This window comes from Lynx rufus, unplaced genomic scaffold, assembly GCF_022079265.1.
Source record: "Lynx rufus isolate CCGP_SWC_20201006 ecotype Redwood Valley unplaced genomic scaffold, mLynRuf1.p SCAF_2, whole genome shotgun sequence".
NCBI lineage: Eukaryota > Metazoa > Chordata > Mammalia > Carnivora > Felidae > Lynx > Lynx rufus.
Window position 1 is genome coordinate 1,000,616 of NW_025814834.1, and position 16,357 is coordinate 1,016,972.

The 16,357-nt window shown below is 63.1% G+C and overlaps 2 protein-coding genes across 18 annotated transcripts in view; both read left to right on the forward strand.

Moving 5' to 3' along the window:
• KIF1A (kinesin family member 1A) overlaps positions 1-365 on the forward strand; it is a 69,358-nt gene extending 68,993 nt beyond the window's left edge. For all 17 annotated transcript variants that reach the window (XM_047083844.1, XM_047083850.1, XM_047083851.1 and 14 more), the window contains one exon: positions 323-365. In XM_047083844.1, the coding sequence (XP_046939800.1) occupies positions 323-365 (43 nt within the window). The remainder of the gene's footprint in view (positions 1-322) is intronic.
• A 7,131-nt stretch (positions 366-7,496) lies between these two features.
• LOC124514826 (aquaporin-12B-like) lies at positions 7,497-11,290 on the forward strand. The gene is made up of 3 exons (XM_047083129.1): positions 7,497-8,103; positions 9,673-9,789; positions 11,085-11,290. The coding sequence occupies exons 1-3, from the start codon at positions 7,497-7,499 to the stop codon at positions 11,288-11,290; spliced, it is 930 nt and encodes a 309-aa protein (XP_046939085.1).
• Positions 11,291-16,357: the final 5,067 nt, after the last annotated feature.

Genomic DNA, 16,357 nt, shown 5'->3' on the forward strand with positions numbered 1-16,357 from the left:
GGCACCGCCCCCCGGCGCATTCTTGAGGACGTCAATGCCTAATTTGTGTCGTTGCTGCTGGTAAAGCGTGTGAGCCCCTGAGATGTTCAAAATGTACTTGCTCCCGGGGGCAGGCCCTCACGCGGTTGCAAACACAACTCACGGTCAGGCCTGGGCACAGTGAGCCCTGGCGATGGGACGCCCGCCCCTCCTGCACCGCTGACTTGCAGAAGGCGGGTGGGCGACTCCTGAGCCCGGGTCTCCGGGTGAGCAGGGAAGCAGGGGGGGCGCCCGCCGCCGAGAGGCCAGCATCCCGACCCCCGCTTGTCTCCACCTCCCGCAGGTCCAAGCTGTCCAGACGGCGGTCTGCCCAGATGAGGGTCTGAGCCGGAGCCCCCCGCGCCCCCACGACAGCCAGCAGGCCAGCCCCGCCCCCAGTCCTCGTCACCATCCGTCATGTCACGCGCGCCCAGCCTGCCCCCACCAGCCAGCCAGCCAGCCAGCCGGTCCCCTGTTGGGGACGCTGCGCGGGGCCCCACAGAGCGCCACCTCTGGCCCGGGCGCCTGCACCGCAAGACCTATCCTGCCCCGAGCGGAGGCCACGTTCTGTCTTCTTTCAGAGCGGGCCCCGGGTGGGAGCGGCTGGGAGGTGCCAGAGAGGCCGGAGGGCACAAGTCAGGGGCGTCGCCGCCGTTCTGATATTTTTTTAAGCATAGACAGACTTATAATTAATATACATTAGTTAGTGACACCGAAACAGGCCACTCAGAAATTAACTATAAGACTGTGTTCTATTTATAAGTATTTATTTCTAATGCCTTCACATAGACCCGTAGGATTCGGATGGACCCCGTCCCCTGCTTGTTCCCTCTCTCATCCCCAAGCCTCGTAGGGAAGACCACGGTGAAGAGGCGTCTGCACAGGCCGGGGCACCACCTGGTTGGCACCACGGGGGCACGTCCACCCAGGCCCGAGCTCGGGCTCGTGGGGGAGGCCTTCCACCCGGGGTGCGTGTGTGTGTGTGTGTGTGTGTGTGTGTGTGTGAGCGTCAGGGGACCCGGCGCCCGAGGTCCAGGCCGCGAGGGGGGTGGCGTGCACCCTCCCAGCTGGAGGTAGAATCCGCATCTCACCCGGACAGCAGCCGCCGAGACGCGACCCCGCGGGCAGTGCCGGCAGCTTCTCCCCAGGAGCTTGCGGGCACGACAGGGGACCAGGCAGATGGGCCCCTGGGCTGTGGGGCTCTCCCGGCAGGGACGGCAGGGGTGGTGTGTCCAGGCCGGCAGGGTGCAGGTGGCGGGGGGAGAGACGGTCCGGGCGGTGGGGGGCTGGGGGTGCAGCTTCTCAAGCTCCAGGTGGTTCCCGGGAAGAAGGTGTGTGGCTTCCCCCCTTTGCCCCGAGAGAAGAGTGTCTGTGAGTCCCAGTGAGAAGGTCCCACGGGGTCAGGGGAGGGCAGCCAGCAATGGGGCCCCCGTCATCAAGGAGGCTCCCCTCTCCTGCACCTGAGGGCGCTGCCCTTGTGTTGCTGCAGTGTCCGATTCGTGCCCCCAGGCACTGCACGCCCCAGGCCCGGCCGCCGGGGCAAGAGCCTGCCCCAGGCTGGGAGTCTGGTCGGGCACCACACCCGGGCCACAAACACATCAGAGAAACCCCGGGGTCTGGGGGGTCTTCGGTGACCTGTTCCCTTGCCCGCAGCCACACGTGGCCTCTTTCTAACTCCAGTCAAAACAGCAACCGATCCAGAAACCCCTGTCCCGCCACGAGCAGGTTCCGCTCGGAACCTGGGCGTCCGTGCCGTTCTCTGGTGCCTTCCGCTGCCTTCGCCAGACCCTGCAGGGCGCCCCAGTGACACCCCCTTTCCCACTTGGTTCAGATCACCTTGTCGCACCCCGGCCAGTGGTCTGGGGCCCCCTCAGCCTGGCTGTCCCCAAGCGGCACTGACGAGGCCTGTGGATATTGTACGGGTTCCGCGCCCTGAGGCCCGAGGTGTGCGCGGCCTCTTTCCTCTAGGGGTGCGTGGGCGTGGCTCCCACACCAAGCGACCAGGTTTCGGTTGGAGGCTTCCCTTTGGGAAAGTTATCCCCCCCAGTAACTTGAGCTTCGCCCCGGACGTGGGACCAGGCGGACGGGCTCCCCCATCTGAGCGCCGTCTGGCAGCCGCGTCTGGTTCCGCCGGCCGCGCCGGGCCGCTTGGAGGCCGTGAGCCCGCCTTTCCCGTAGCTGGTCTGGGCAGCGCGTCAGCGGTCACTTCCACCCGCTGCTCCCCTCGTCCCGGTGCTCGGAAGTCACCACTGACGGCACCGCTCCATCGGCAGAAAACGCGTCCGAGGAAACCACATCTGTGGGACGCGGGGACCCAGCGGCCTTCTTTGGGGACCCCCAGAGGAGGGCTCGCATCCTGGACAGAGAGCAAACGTCCGGAGACCGGACGTTCCCGGGCCGAGACGCAGAGGGCAGGGGTATGGCACAGTCCAGAGCAAGCATTTATTCTGGCTCCTGTGATGGCCTTGAGGGCAGGGAGGGGACCAGGGAAGGAGGACGTGGCTCCTAGATGAGTTGGTTCCCGACAGCCCCCCTTCCCGCGGGGAGACTGGAGGTGCGGGGCCCGGGCCGCAGGCCACCCAGGTCAGCCAGCCTGGAGCCGCGGCCTGGGAAGGCTCCGAGGCCCCCGCACCCGGGGCGCAGGGGTCTGAGGCCAGCCAGCCTGCAGAGCACCTGCCTCGTGGGGCTGAGGGAAGGGGGGACGCGCCCCACACGCGGGAGCCTCCACAGCCATGGAGGTGCCCCCAGGACCGTTTGATTCTGGCCCTGGTGCCCGTGCCCGCGAGCCGGGTGTGGGCCACGTGGACCCCCGTCCGCTGCCAGACCCTCGGAGTTGGTGGGGAGAGAGATCCGAGTCAGAACACCTGGTCCCTTGTCCGCCCTGCCGGAAGCTACCCGACGTGTCCCGTCAGAGGGGACGGCACTTAGCAAACTGGGCCAGTCTTCACATCTGTGACGAGGGAGGCTGCGGTTTCCCAGAGGAAGGTCAGGCCTGGCTGTGGCCGTCATTTCTCACCAAGTGGGGAGGGAAGAAAGATCCAGAAAGCCATCTCTCTGGGAGTTTTTTTTTTTTAACACCTGATGGCACTCGTTTTGCTTTGAGGGATAGCCGTCCTCACCCAGAGAAGCCCTCTGTCTCCTCCAGGGAGAGGGGAGTCCCCCCGCTGATCCGCTGTGGTCCCAGGAAGGGGGGCGCTGGGCTCCAGGCTGCAGTGTGACCCAGCTGGTGCCCAGGGGTGTTGACGTGTTCCCAAGTTCCAAGGCCTCCGTGTTCCGAGTAATCACTCCTAAGATGCCAACGTTTCGGTCACCGATCACACACACGCACACACACGCCCCGGGTGGCCGCAGGGAGGCAGCCTCCCCCTCCGTCCCGGTTCCCCCTCCGCACCTGTCGGGCGGGCGTGGCGAAGCACTCGGGGAGAGTTCCTGAATGTCGCTGGTGGTTCGGGCGTCAGCGGATCGCAGTGCTGGTCCTCCGTCCGCCCCCTCCGGTGCGGGACCCCGGAAGGCGCCCTCCTTTTACCCCGGGGACCGGGGAAGTGCCCCCAGGGATCAGCAGAGTCTATGACTTCTTCCAGGCCGGTGCTTCCCGCAGCTGGCCGTCCCCCGCGTCCCCCCGTAGCTTGTACATATGTGGTTGTGTGGCACACCCTGGCCCCTGCACTGTAACCACCATCCCGACGTAACGACTCGAGTTCCCTGACGTCCTAAACCTGAGTGTTAGGCTCTAGGCTCCTGTACTGTGTGTGTGCACTTAAGAATCTGTCCAATTAAGAAATAAATGTGGCTCCTTATGCAACGTCAGACCCGCGGGTGTCCACTGTGGCCTTACTGTGTGTTGACTCTGTTCGATGCGGCCAAGAATGGCCCCTGGGGTCAGAGGTCCAGCACTGTCCGGAGAGCACCCACTTCCCACACCGGTGAGGCAGGGGGGAAGAGAGCCTGGAGGGGCGTGAGGGGCGATGGTCACGGGAGCACCCGCCTGCTTCCCTCGGCACCCGGCCGCACCTGGCTGCGTAACCCACGTGCCCAGGCGGCCCCAAAGCTTTTCTGTACGGTCAGCTTCACCCGGTACCAAAACCACACGACGATGTTGCAAGGAAATGAGATGCAAACCAGTGTCTTTCAGCGACATAGAAAACGAGTATCTTCGGTAACGTTTTGCCAAACCGAATCTACTAACTAGAAGGATAATCCCTCGTGATCGGGCGGGGCGAACCTCGGGAATGCGGGGTTGGCTCAAAGACCGATCAGTGTGATTCACCACGTTAAACCAACAAAAATCTGGTTGAAAATCAGAAAAATCAGAAAAATTAGAAAAATCACAGACGCAGAAAAAGCGTTTGACCAAATGTAACGTCCGTTGCTACCTGAGCCTTTACGTGGACGGTCACGTCCTCAGCCCGACAAGGCACGTCTCTCAGCAGCCCACAGCTAACGCCGTCCCTACGGGCAGATGGGAGTGGGAACCCTCAGGACCGGGAGCGAGACAGGACGTCCTCTGTCAGCAGCAGTTGAAAGGAAGCAGACTCGGACACAACAGGGTCCGAGCTCCCCCGACACCCCCCTCGGGAGGCCGCCAGGCTCAGCAGTGTGACCACCGCTGCAGTCGCGTGCCGTGGTCCTAGAGAACGCGTTGACAACGGAGGAGTGAGCACCTGTGATCGTCGCCCGTCCCCTGGCTTTATCCCGCCGCCCCACGGCGTGCAAGTTGGCCCCGAGACCGTGTGCTTTGCTCTATTTAAGTTTTATCCAAACGTTAAAATGATGGGGCACCCGGGTGGCTCAGGCGGTTAAGCATCTTGGCTCACATGATCATAGGATCTCACGGTTCCTGGGATCGAGCCCCACGTCGGGCTCTGTGCTGACAGAGCAGGGCCTGCTTGGGATTTTCTCTCTCTCTCCCTCTCTGTCTCTCTCCGTCCCTCCCCCGTGTGTGCTTGCGCGAGCATGCGTGTACGCGCTTTTTCTCTCTCCCTGTCTCTCAAAAACAAATATAAATAAATAAGTAAATAAAAGTTAAACTTAGGCAAAAATAAAGATCGAGCTCACGCTGATCGCTCGGCGTGAATAGCCACTGAGCATTAGCCAGGCTTGTGTTCTCGGTGATGTGCTTCCTGGGTCTGAAACCACTTTCTGTGTGTTCTGACTGGGCCAGGCCCACCCCCCGCCCCAGTTGGAGCAGGGGGTTGGAGGGTGGAAGGGGGTCTCTGCGTGATCCCCGAGGGAGCCCCGGCTTCTCCGCTCACGGACCCCAGGGCTCCACCTGTTCCCCGCTCCTCCGACAGGGCGGGACCTTAAAGGAGAGAACAGGCCCCTTGCCCCCCACACCCCTTCCTGGGGCTGGGGTCTGGACGGTTGTCGGCCTTCCAGGGGGAGCAGCAGGCAGGGCTCCTCTGGGGTTAGCCTCACCCCTGCCCCCCGGGGCCCAGGCCCCTTCCCCACCTCCAGGAAAGTTCCGGACCTCAAAATCCTCTACTGGGACAACCACAGGAAAGGCAGCACCTGTCGCCCATGCTCTGGACCCCCCTCCTAGCTGTCAGTCTCCCCTGCGTCCACGCAAAGGGAGGCTGCCAGGGGGGCGGGGGAGCCCTTGGACTGGAGCCACACAAACAAGAGGAGGGTCGGGGGGCGGAGGCTGGGCCAGAGGCGAGCCCCCCCCCACCCCCGCAGGAAGGCTGGTTCCCAAGGAGGCGGAGCTACCGCTGGGCCTCCTTGTGAATGTGTGCACCTGCTCCAGAGGGGGCCGCGGTCCAGAGCTGGGCCCTGCCGAGCAACCCTGCAGTGCTGCAGGTGACAGGGCCATTTGGGACACGTCCAGGACTTTAGTCACGGTCCCCCAGGAGTCAGGCGCTCTCCTGGGGCCCCCTCCTGGTGACGTCATACCCAGCCTTTTCTCCAGTAGTCTTGCTCAGCCGAACTCCTTGGAAGGAAGTGGGTGGCCGGCCTTCTCTTGAGGGGCAGGGGGAAGCAGGATAGGGAAGGCTTGTGAGAGAGAGGGGTGAGGTGCTGCTGCAGGCCTTGGGGACCCCCAGGTGGGCACAGGGTGAGGGTAGGAGGGGCAGAGGCGTCACCCGTACCCCCAGCGGTGTCCGGACGGTGGGGCCTTTGCCTTGCGGAAAGCCCACCTGCTGTGCTCAGAGCCCATCTCCATGGCTCTGTCCATCTGCGGGGCACGGGGGTTGGGACATGGGGTAAGGGGACGAGGTGCCCATCTCCCACTGGCCCACCTGCCCCGCTGATCTCCCCGCCCCACTGTGCCCACTGCCTTGGGCCTGGTGTGTCCAGGAGACCTTGACCCGGGCCTTCCCCCGAAGCTCCTCCCTCCCCAGTGCCACGCCCCTCCCAGCCTCTGTCCCCCTCCCCTCCCAGTCCTGAGGGAGGAGCTCAGGGCCAGAGGCCCCTCCCCAGCCTGGCAGACCCCTCCCCCGGCAAGCTCCCCATCCAGCGGTCTCTGCACTGTGCCAGGCCATCTCCTTCTGCCTGGAATGACCCCTCCACCAGGGGTCGGCCGCTGAATCCAGCCGCCGTCAGTGACCCAACGCAACTGCTTAATGTCTGCTCTTCCCCAAGGTCGATGGCATCCTACAGTCACTGTGACGTGTCGGTGACCTCAAGCCCCTGAGACTACGACCTCCGAGCTCGTGTCTCTGAAGCCTGGCCGGTGTCCCAAAGTCCCCGGTTGCTCTGGGCTTGAGAGCCAGGCCCCACAGCCTGTCCCCAGGAGGGCCGTTCACAGGCAGTCTCTGCTTACCGAGGGGGAACGGGTCTAGTCTTCCAAGGTCATTGTGATCTTGGGTCCGGAAGGAAGCACCTGCACGTCTCAGCCAGCCAGGCTTTCTTGGAGACGCATCGTTATGAGTCTACGCTGCTAGGCAGGAAAAGCAAAGCGCATGGTGGGCCGGGCAGACTTCTGCAGGGTCAGCCTCCTGAGGAGTCCGGAGCGGCCAGGCCGGAGCGCCCACGGCTCCCTCCCTCGCTTGTGTGGGGACACCTGGCCCGGCACGCAGCTGCCTTCGCAGGGGGACCCGGGGCCAGGGCACCCACAGTGCAGGCAGAGCCAGGGCCCCTCCCCCAGGTGGGACACAGCACAGGGGCAGGGAGCTGCCAGGCCGTGCCCACGGAGCCGAGGGCCCGGGCCGTGAGTCACGGAGCTCCGACGGAGGCTTTGAAGCTGCGTCCAGCGCCCGCGGCTGGCCGAGTGGGGGCAGGGGGCCAGGCGCGCCTCAGGCCCCAGGGAGGACGCCTGACCTATGGGCGTCCGCTGTGGTTCCGCTCCCGGGCCGGCAGGTGGGGGGAGGGGGGGCGGGGGTGAGGAGGTGAGGGCGCAGGTGTGGCGTTCGCAGGGGCAGCCCGCCCAGGCGGACTCTCCCACAGCGGCCCCGTCCTCGGGGCTCGGGGCTCAGGGCGCGCCAGCCCTGACACGTCAGCTCGGGTCCCCCGCTCGGCCTGCTCCTCTAGGGGCCCCCAGGCCGATGGCCGGTCTGAACGTGTCCCTCTCCTTCTTCTTCGCCACCTTCGTCCTCTGCCAGGCGGCCAGGAGGGCGTGCAAGGCCCTGCTCCCGGCGGGCGCCTACGCCAGCTTCGCCCGGGAGGCGGTGGGCGCGGCCCAGCTGGGGGCCTGCTGGCTGGAGATGCGGATGTTGGCGGAGCTCGGCCCCTGGGCGGGGGGCTTCGGCCCCGACCTGCTGCTCACCCTGCTCACCCTGCTCTTCCTGGTTCACGGGGCGACCTGCGACGGCGCCGCGGCCAACCCCACCGTGTCCCTGCAGGACTTCCTCCTGGCCGAGGCCTCCGGGCCCCGCACGCTGCTGAAGCTGGCGGCCCAGGGGCTGGGTGTGCGGGCGGCCTGTGCCCTGACCCGGCTGTACTGGGCCTGGGAGCTCTGTGACCTGCACGTCCTCCAGAACCTCCTGGACCCGCACTGCAGCTCCCCCCTGCGCACGCCCGTGTCCCACGGCGCGCTCGTGGAAGGCGCCGGCGCCTTCTTCTTGCACCTGACCCTCCTCCGCCTCCGGAACAGCCTGCCCGCCTACCGGGTGCCGGCCGTGGCCCTGCTGGCCACCGTCATGACCCACACAGGTGAGACGGGGCTGCCTCTCCCCTGGGCCACGTCAGAGCCTCTGCACCCGCGTGGCCACCCCGCCCACCCGCACCTGCGGACACCCGGGGGCGAGGCCGCCGGCCAAGGGGGGCCGCCGGCCCACGGAAGCTGCCGACCGCCCTTTCCCGGGAACCCAGTGGTGGCACGGCGGCCGGCTGGACAGGACCCGGTGCGGCAGGGTGGACCTGGGCCCCCGTCGGGCCCACGTCGTTCTGGCTGGATCTCCCACATCCCAGCTGCTCCTGGCCGTCTCGGGAGGCCGGCTCCCGGGACGCGTCGGGGCGGGGGGAGGGGCAGCCAGTGCGGCTTCTTTAGGGCCCAGGCCGGGCCTCGCTCTGGAAGCCCCTGCGCGTCCTCTGCCGCCCCGTCCAAGAGCACCAGGTCCCGCCGTGTCTGCCCCCGCCCCCTCCCCCTCCCCCTCCCCACTTGGCCCCAGATGTCTCCAGGGAGGGCAGCGCCTCCCCCCTCCCATCCTCGCCCGCGCCTCGGGCCCCGGGCCTCCTGACCAAGCTCCCTGGCACCGCCCCCCTCTCCCGGACCCCACGCAGCCACCCTTCCCACCAGTGGTGCAAGCAGAGAGCTGAGGTCAGCTGTGGGATGTCCGGACCGCTGACCTCACAGGGCAGCTGTCCCGGGCAGGGGAACAGAGCTGTGGGGGTGGGTGCAGGTCATGTGGCCGGCGGCTCACTCCTGCTCAGGGCGCTAGGGCTACACCTGGAAGGGCCTGAGGGCCCAGCTCTCCCAAGTCTGCTTTCGGGGGCGGGCGGGCCCCGGTAGGGACAGAACCAGAGGGCTGACTTTCTGAGACGCCGTCCAGGGTCTGGTACAGAACAGACATCACGTGCCCGGGAAGGCGCCGCGAGAGCCCGCGCACAGGCGGGGAAACTGAGGCACGGGTGAGCAGAGACTTGCCAGGAGCAGGGCTGTGCGTCCGGGCTGCCTGGGGTCCCGCCCGGGGGAGATGCCGGGAGCTCCTGTGTCGGCCCTGCCGCCACCCAGGGCGCCTCCCGGAGATCCTGGTCTGCAGAGTGCTTCCCACTCTGGTCCGCCCGGACGAGGCCGGTGCTCTTTGGCAGCGGTGGACGTGGCCGGGGTTGAAGGACGCTGGCGTTTTCCCCAGCCCCTCCTCATCTGCCCTGCCCCTTCCCCTTTCTCTTGTTTCTTCACCATCTGTCTCTGTCTCTGCCTGTCTCCCTGTCTCACCGTCTCTGTCTCTCCATCTCTCTGTCTCTGTCTCCCTTTCTCTCAAGGACAAGTGCCCCCAGGTGGACAGAGGAGAAAAGAGCTGGGGGAGATGAGCGGTGGGTCGGGTGGGGGAGGTTTGCGGACGGACTCTTGTCCCAGCTGCTCCCTGATCCGGGGACCTTTGGCTTTGGCCGAGTAGCCCTCCTGCCCACGCCCCCATCAGTACAGGGGGGCGAGGATAGGCTGAGCCCCGGCCTGTGTGCCGGGAACCACGGCGGGGATTTCCGGGGTGGCTCCTCTCCTGGCCGGAGAGGCGGCCGCAGGCAGGGCCCCACGGGGATGGTCTGTGCCTCCTCCCACAGCTGGGCCCTTCACATCCGCCTTCTTCAACCCGGCCCTGGCCACCTGGGCCACCTTCCACTGCTCGGGCCACACCCTGCTGGAGTACATGCAGGTGTACTGGCTGGGTCCTCTGACAGGTAAGGGCAGAGGGGTCACCTGGGAGTCTCCGTGGGCAGCAGGCAAGGCCAGGCCTGGACAGTGGCTTGGGGATTGCCACGCAAAGCATTTGTGGTGGACGTGGGTGCTGGGCGGGCAGGAGGGACGCACCCACGCCTGCAGGGCGCCCTCACGGACCCTGAGCCCGGGGCCCAGGCAGGGGCCGCTTCTCCAGCACCCGGCCTTGGCCCCTCGGCCTCACCACACTCTCCACACCTTGCCCGGCGGGTAAGCGGGGTCCAGTGGAGCTCTGGAAGCTTCCTCCACTTCTCTCTGTCTACACGGTGGGCGTGTTCTCAGGGAGCACAGCCTCGGCCTCCCCGGGGCTCCCAGGCAGCTGTAGGAGCCATGAGAACTCCCATCGTTCCTATTTGCGACTTCACTTTCCACTTGACCGCGGCCTCAGGTGCATGTGGTCCGTCCGCAGAAAGCAGTCCCTGCCCTGCCCGCATCCCCGCCCCCCTCCAGAGGCAGCGAGGGTCTCCTTATCCCCTCCCCCTTCCCTACATAACAGGCTCGCAGAGCCACTTCTGGGTTTTCAGTTAGGGCACTAACTCTCGGCCCTCCCTGTGACTTCCTCCCCCGCCGCCTCCCGGGGGACGGGCCGTGTGCACCTGAGAACAGCCCTCGGGCTCAAGGGGGCTTCCCCGTGTAAGTCCTTAGAAGATTCACGTACACTTGAAGAAAATGTGCTCTCCTGTCCCGCCGTGGCCCACTTACCTTCCCAGTGACCCTAGCAGCCACGTGAGAATTTAGGATTCTCTGCTCCACGAGTTCAGGGAAGAACCTGGGGACCAGGGGCCGGGCCCTGCCCTCAGCACACCCTGCACTTCCCAGCCCCGGCCCCACCCACACCCGTCTCCTCCCTCGCTGTCACCTCCACTCTTGCCTACACGCCCAACACAGCCATGCACAGGGATGACAGGTCACTTGGGAGGCAGCCCTGGGAAGAAAGAGGCTGTGCACGCGGCCCACGACATTTGTGCCGGCGACACCAGGCCCAGGTCCCCGGAGGCTGGCCGAGAAGTGAGCCCGGTTCCCGATGGGTCATGCACGTCTCCCAGGGGTAGGCGCAGGGGGCGGGGAGGGGAGGGAGGTGTGGGAAGGGCCAGACCAGGGTCCGGGCGCTGGCTCCCTGACGGAGGTGCGCAGGCTCCCCCAGGCCCAGGCCTGCGGGGGCCCCCGTCGCACTGAGGGTTCCGGCGTGAGCACCCGGGCTGCCTCATGCTGCAACGAGCCGACTGGGCCCTGTGGTCTGACGCCCGGTTTCTTGCAGGGATGGTCCTGGCCGTCCTGCTGTATCATGGCCGCCTTCCTCGCCTGTTCCAGAGGAACCTGTTGTACAGCCAGAAGAACAAGTACCGAACTCCTAGAGGGAAGCCGGCCCCGGGGCCTAGAGACACCCAGACGCCTGCAGAGGGGTGCAGAAGCCGGGAGCCTGGGCGGGGTGGGGCGGGGCAGCCGCTGCCGGGCTCCCGCTGAGCCAGCACGGTCTGGGGGGACGGCCGGGGCTCTGGCTGGACTCTGGGGCGTCCCTGAGCCGAGGGGGGACCGGACCCGCAGCCCTTTCTCCCCCCAGACCTTTCGTCAATAAACCATTCCTAAGACCTGCCCGTCTCCCTGGCCTGACAGAGGCTTCTGGAAGGGCAGGCAGGGAAGGGCGTACGCCACGGAGGCTGGTCTGCGTCACCTCCGTCTTCCCACGGGGCGTCTCTTGCCTCTTTACGGAATTAGGATCAAAGGCAAGACCGAGGAGGAAAGGCAAGAGGTCCAGGGTGGGTCGCGGGGTCCTGAGAAGATGCTGGGGCAGATTCCACAGGTGGTGCCTGGCTGCCCAGAACCCACCGCCCGGGAGGCCCGAGCAGCCTCCTGGCCCTGAGACCTGCTGGCCACGTGGCGGAAGGCGGCCGGAGCCTGAGGCTGCAGGGGAGCGGGCTGGACACAGGGTCCGGGTCCCACCATCCGCCAGCATCCGCCAGCATCCGACCCTCAGGGCGGCACGCCCCGGGTCCTCGTGGCCGGGTAGAGTGAAAGGAGAATTCCGCCGCCCCCACTTCCCGTGGCTGCCCCTTCGCCCCTTTCTCATCCGCTCTCCGCCTGGCCTGGCAGTGAGGCCGCTCCCTCTGGGCCCCGGCTCCCTCTCCCCTCCTCGGAGGGGCTGCTCCGGGAGGGGTGAGCAGGCCCAGGTCTCTGAGGCCAGCCCTGTGTGCCTTCTGGAAGGCCTGATGGGGCTACATGGAAGCTTCCAGAAGGAGGACCAGGTGCACACAGGGTTGGCGCCAGGATGGGGGGCCATCCAGCTCCCTTTGAAGGGAGTCTTTGTGGGCCGGGGGGCTGGGGGTGATAGCAGAGGTTGTAGCCCCAGGAAGGAGGAGAGGGTCCTCGGGGGGCCCAAGGTTAGAGGCTGGCTGGCACGTCTGTCCCCATAGAACGTGGCCTCTGCACAAATACTTCCAGGACAGAAGCTTCTGGTGCTCACTTAGTAAATTTTTTTTTTTTAAGTAGGCTCCACATCTGGCAAGGAGTCCAATGCGGGGCTTGAACTCACAACCCTGAGATCAAGACCTGAGATGAGCTCAAGAGTGGGACACTCGATCGACTGAACCACCCAGGCGCCCCACTCATGTAGTAAATGTAACCAATGAGTTCGTACAGGAAAAGCAAACCTGTGGACATTGTAATAAGTAATATCAGCAAATTATCAGAATTCCCTGAGGAGTTTAGGGTCTTTGTTTTGGAAAATTTCAACGTCATAAAGCAACACCCACATGCTGGGAAGCGTAACTTAAATTTAAGGAACACTGCACTTGATGGAAAGAACACGATTTTCATAATTTCCATACGAAGCTCTGATGAACTGATTACTAACGTGGGAGGCAACTTAAAAATTACTACAAAAAGTTGATGACGAGTTTAACACGAAGAATGCAAAATGGTTCCATACTGGGCCACTGTTTAATATAATCTCCCTTGTTAATCAATCTAGGAATAAAATCCCACGATTATCTCCACTGACACTTAAAAGGCCTCTGAGAAAATATAACATCTGTTTCCTGTTCTAAAAGATGCTAGCGCATTAGGAAGCGGTGGGTCATTTCTTAATCCTGTGTACACGCCTACGTGCGCACAGGGCGCGCCCACAACCCGACGCCCCACTCGGTGGGAACAGACCACGTCTGGCCGAGTCAGAAAGACAGGGAGGAGTCGCGGCTCCTGCTAAGATACGATCGGATGAAACCGGACAGGAGGGAACAGTTAGAGGAAAACCAATTCCTATCTGCAGACAGCGTGATAGTGACACTGGAAGAAATAGGCACCACAAAACCAGTCACAAGCACGGAGAGCCTCAGGACGGTGGCGGAATGTCACATTACCAGGCACTAGGGCCACCCGGGAGGCTCAGTCGGTTGAGCGTCTGACTTCAGCACAGGTTGTGATCTCACGGTTCGCGAGCTCGAGCTCCGCATCGGGCTCTGTGCTGATGGCTCAGAGTTTGGAGCCTGCTTCGGATTCTGTGTCTCCTCTCTCTCTGCCCCTCCCCCGCTCATGCACACTCTCTCTCTCTCTTAAAAATAAATAAACATTGGGGCGCCTGGGTGGCGCAGTCGGTTAAGCGTCCGACTTCAGCCAGGTCACGATCTCGCGGTCCGGGAGTTCGAGCCCCGCGTCAGGCTCTGGGCTGATGGCTCAGAGCCTGGAGCCTGTTTCCGATTCTGTGTCTCCCTCTCTCTCTGCCCCTCCCCCGTTCATGCTCTGTCTCTCTCTGTCCCAAAAATAAAATAAACGTTGAAAAAAAAAAATTAAAAAAAAAAAAATAAAAAAATAAACATTTAAAAAATTAAAAAAAAAAATAGGCATCCAACAGGCTTCACATAGCATACAATGAGAAGAAAAATATCAGTAACAGCAAAGCTATAAAGAGCTTAGAAATAAATCTAACAGGGAATGCGTAAATCCTGGTTCCAGTGAAAATTTTTTTTAATTCCCGAAAGACTTGAAAACACGGAAAGTCATTCCTTGCTCTTAGAAACGATATCCCAACATCCTAAGGATGTCAGTTCCCCCCAAGTTAACACATACATGTTGATGATACAGTAATAATAATAAAGTCATTAGCATAAAATTACATAATACAGAATTGTAAATATATAATAGTAATAAAAATAACAAATAATAACGCCAGAGTGCTTTGAGGCTGGATGCCAGATTCCCAGATCAGTATGAAAACAGCCAGCGAGAAAGCCAAGCAAACGCCGCAGGAGACACAGGCGGGCGGTGGCACTGTGGTCAGGTCACCAAACACAGCTCAAACCCTCTGCAGTCACAGCACGTGCTCCGGGCGAGTGGACAAAGATGACGGTCCACAACCAGGCCCAAGTACAAAGGACACTCAGTATCTGACGGGCGCGGCCCCAGCGTCACTGGGGAGAAGGCAGACATCGCGGTAAATGGTGCCCGGGCCGTGTGGGGGAGGGTTGACTCTGTGCCTCACACCGGAGTGAACTCCCAGAAGGGACTCGAAGCCATCGGAGACCTAACTGTAAAAACGTGAAAGCGGGGGTGACGTTCTTTCTACACTTGGGAGCGGGGGAGATCTCTCTGACCGTGACGGAAAATCCAGAAGCAATAAAGAGCATCGATACCTATAACAAATAGCAAACTAGGGAGAAAGAGTTGGCAACCTTTGTCACAAAGGGTGAAGACTAATGTACAAAGAACTCTTTAAAAAATAGTTTTAGCGGTGCCCGGGCGGCTCAGTCGGTCACGATCTCGAGGTTCGTGAGTTCGAGCCCCGTGTCAGGCTGGGACGGCTGGGAGCCTGGAGCCTGCTTGGGATTCTGTGTCTCCCTCTCTCTCTGTCCCTCCCCTGCTGGCACTCTGTCTCTGTGTCTCTCTAAAAAAATAAATGAACATTAAAACATTTTTTTTCATTGTTTTCAAAAAACAGGGAAAAAAAGCAAACCATGAATAGAAATGGACTTCGGTGCACAGCGACAGGCTCGCGCCCATAAAGAGGACCGCAAACCATATCAGGTACCAGTGTTCCTCCCCACAGTGGTAAAAAAAAAAAAAAACACAAAAAACCAAAAAAACCACAGCTTCTCTGCACAAAGCCAGGCCTCCGCGAGCTTGCAGGGCAGGCAGCTCCCGCTGAGCCGCAGGAGCCCGGCCCCAAGACGGGGCCCCTGAATTCAGACAAAACCCTGCTCCCGGCCCGGCCATCACTCCGGAGCCTTAGGACAGGACACTACACCCTGACCCCGCCTCCCGCAGTGCAGGGCCGGGAACAGGCCTGGGCTGTGGAGGGAAGGGACAGACCGCCTCCCTCTGGTGGCAGCCGGTCCCCGTCAGCTGGGGGGAGGCCCACATCCTTCAAGGGGACAAACCACAGCCCAGGTGGCCCTCAGCTCCTCCTGGCCCCAGCTGGGTCACCATCCGGGCCCCAACCCCCCAGAGCCTGCGCTCTCTCCCACGGACTCTGCAGGGCTGGGACTTGCACACAGGCCCCCAGGCGGCTGCTGCCCCAAGCCCTGCGTGCAGCTCTGGGCTGGGCCCGCAGGGCACCGGGTGCGTGTGTGGGTGGGGGGGGGGGGGTGAGGGGACGAAGGGCTACCCCGGACCCGCTCAGGGGGACAGCCAGGCATCCAGCTCTTGCCTGGGGGCACCATAGTACCCAAGGGTCACACCTAGAGGGCCTCCCGCAGAGCTGGCACAGGCCCCTGCCTCTGAGACCTTTCCTCGCCACTTCTGGGCGTCACTGCTCGTGGCCGAAATAACCTGGGTTCTCAGAGGGACAGAGCCGGGGAGCCCACTCACTGTTATGCCAGCCATGCAGGTGGCAAGGAAGTTGCCCACTCGAGGGGGTTAGATTCAGCCCGGGCACCAAGCCTGGAGCCTCGTATCCGCTTCACCTGAGCAGACTGTCCTTCCCAGCGGGGCCCACACCTGTCCGGTGTCAGTGCCTGAAAGTGTAACCTTTTCTAGGGCCAGTGGAGAGACTGTGATCTAGTCAAAGGAGTGAATCCTGAATGGTGGAACGGTGGGTGAGCGGAGAGAGATTTGGAGAGCAAGTGCCTCCTGGGCCAGGGCTGGCCTCCCGGGGGATAAGAGTGCTCGGGGTGCCGGTCAGAGGCCCGCAGCCCCTCCGGCTCATGAAGTCGGCAGCCCAGGCTGTGAGGTGGAAAAGCAGGAAGAGGTCACAGGCACGTGGCTGACCCCGGCAAATATTGGCAACACGGACGAGCGTTTCTGAGCCGTGCGTCCAGCAGGCCCAGGGGAGACCCTGCCTGCTCGCGTGAAGCTTCAGCGATAGCAATCGTTTTGACTAAAAGAAATGCCAACGGCCACTCCGGGGAGCTGAGTGTGGTCAGCCCGCGGAGAGCACTGGCTACACCCTGCTCACTCATTTCCTCTTCTGCAAATTGGAGGCGTGTGCGGAGCCTCCAGGCCCTCCGCAGCAGGACCAGCACCGAGCCAGCCGCTTCGCGGGCTCAGCGCGTCGGGTCCCTGTCCCACCATCCCCCGGGGCCCCTCGCCCGACCACGCTCT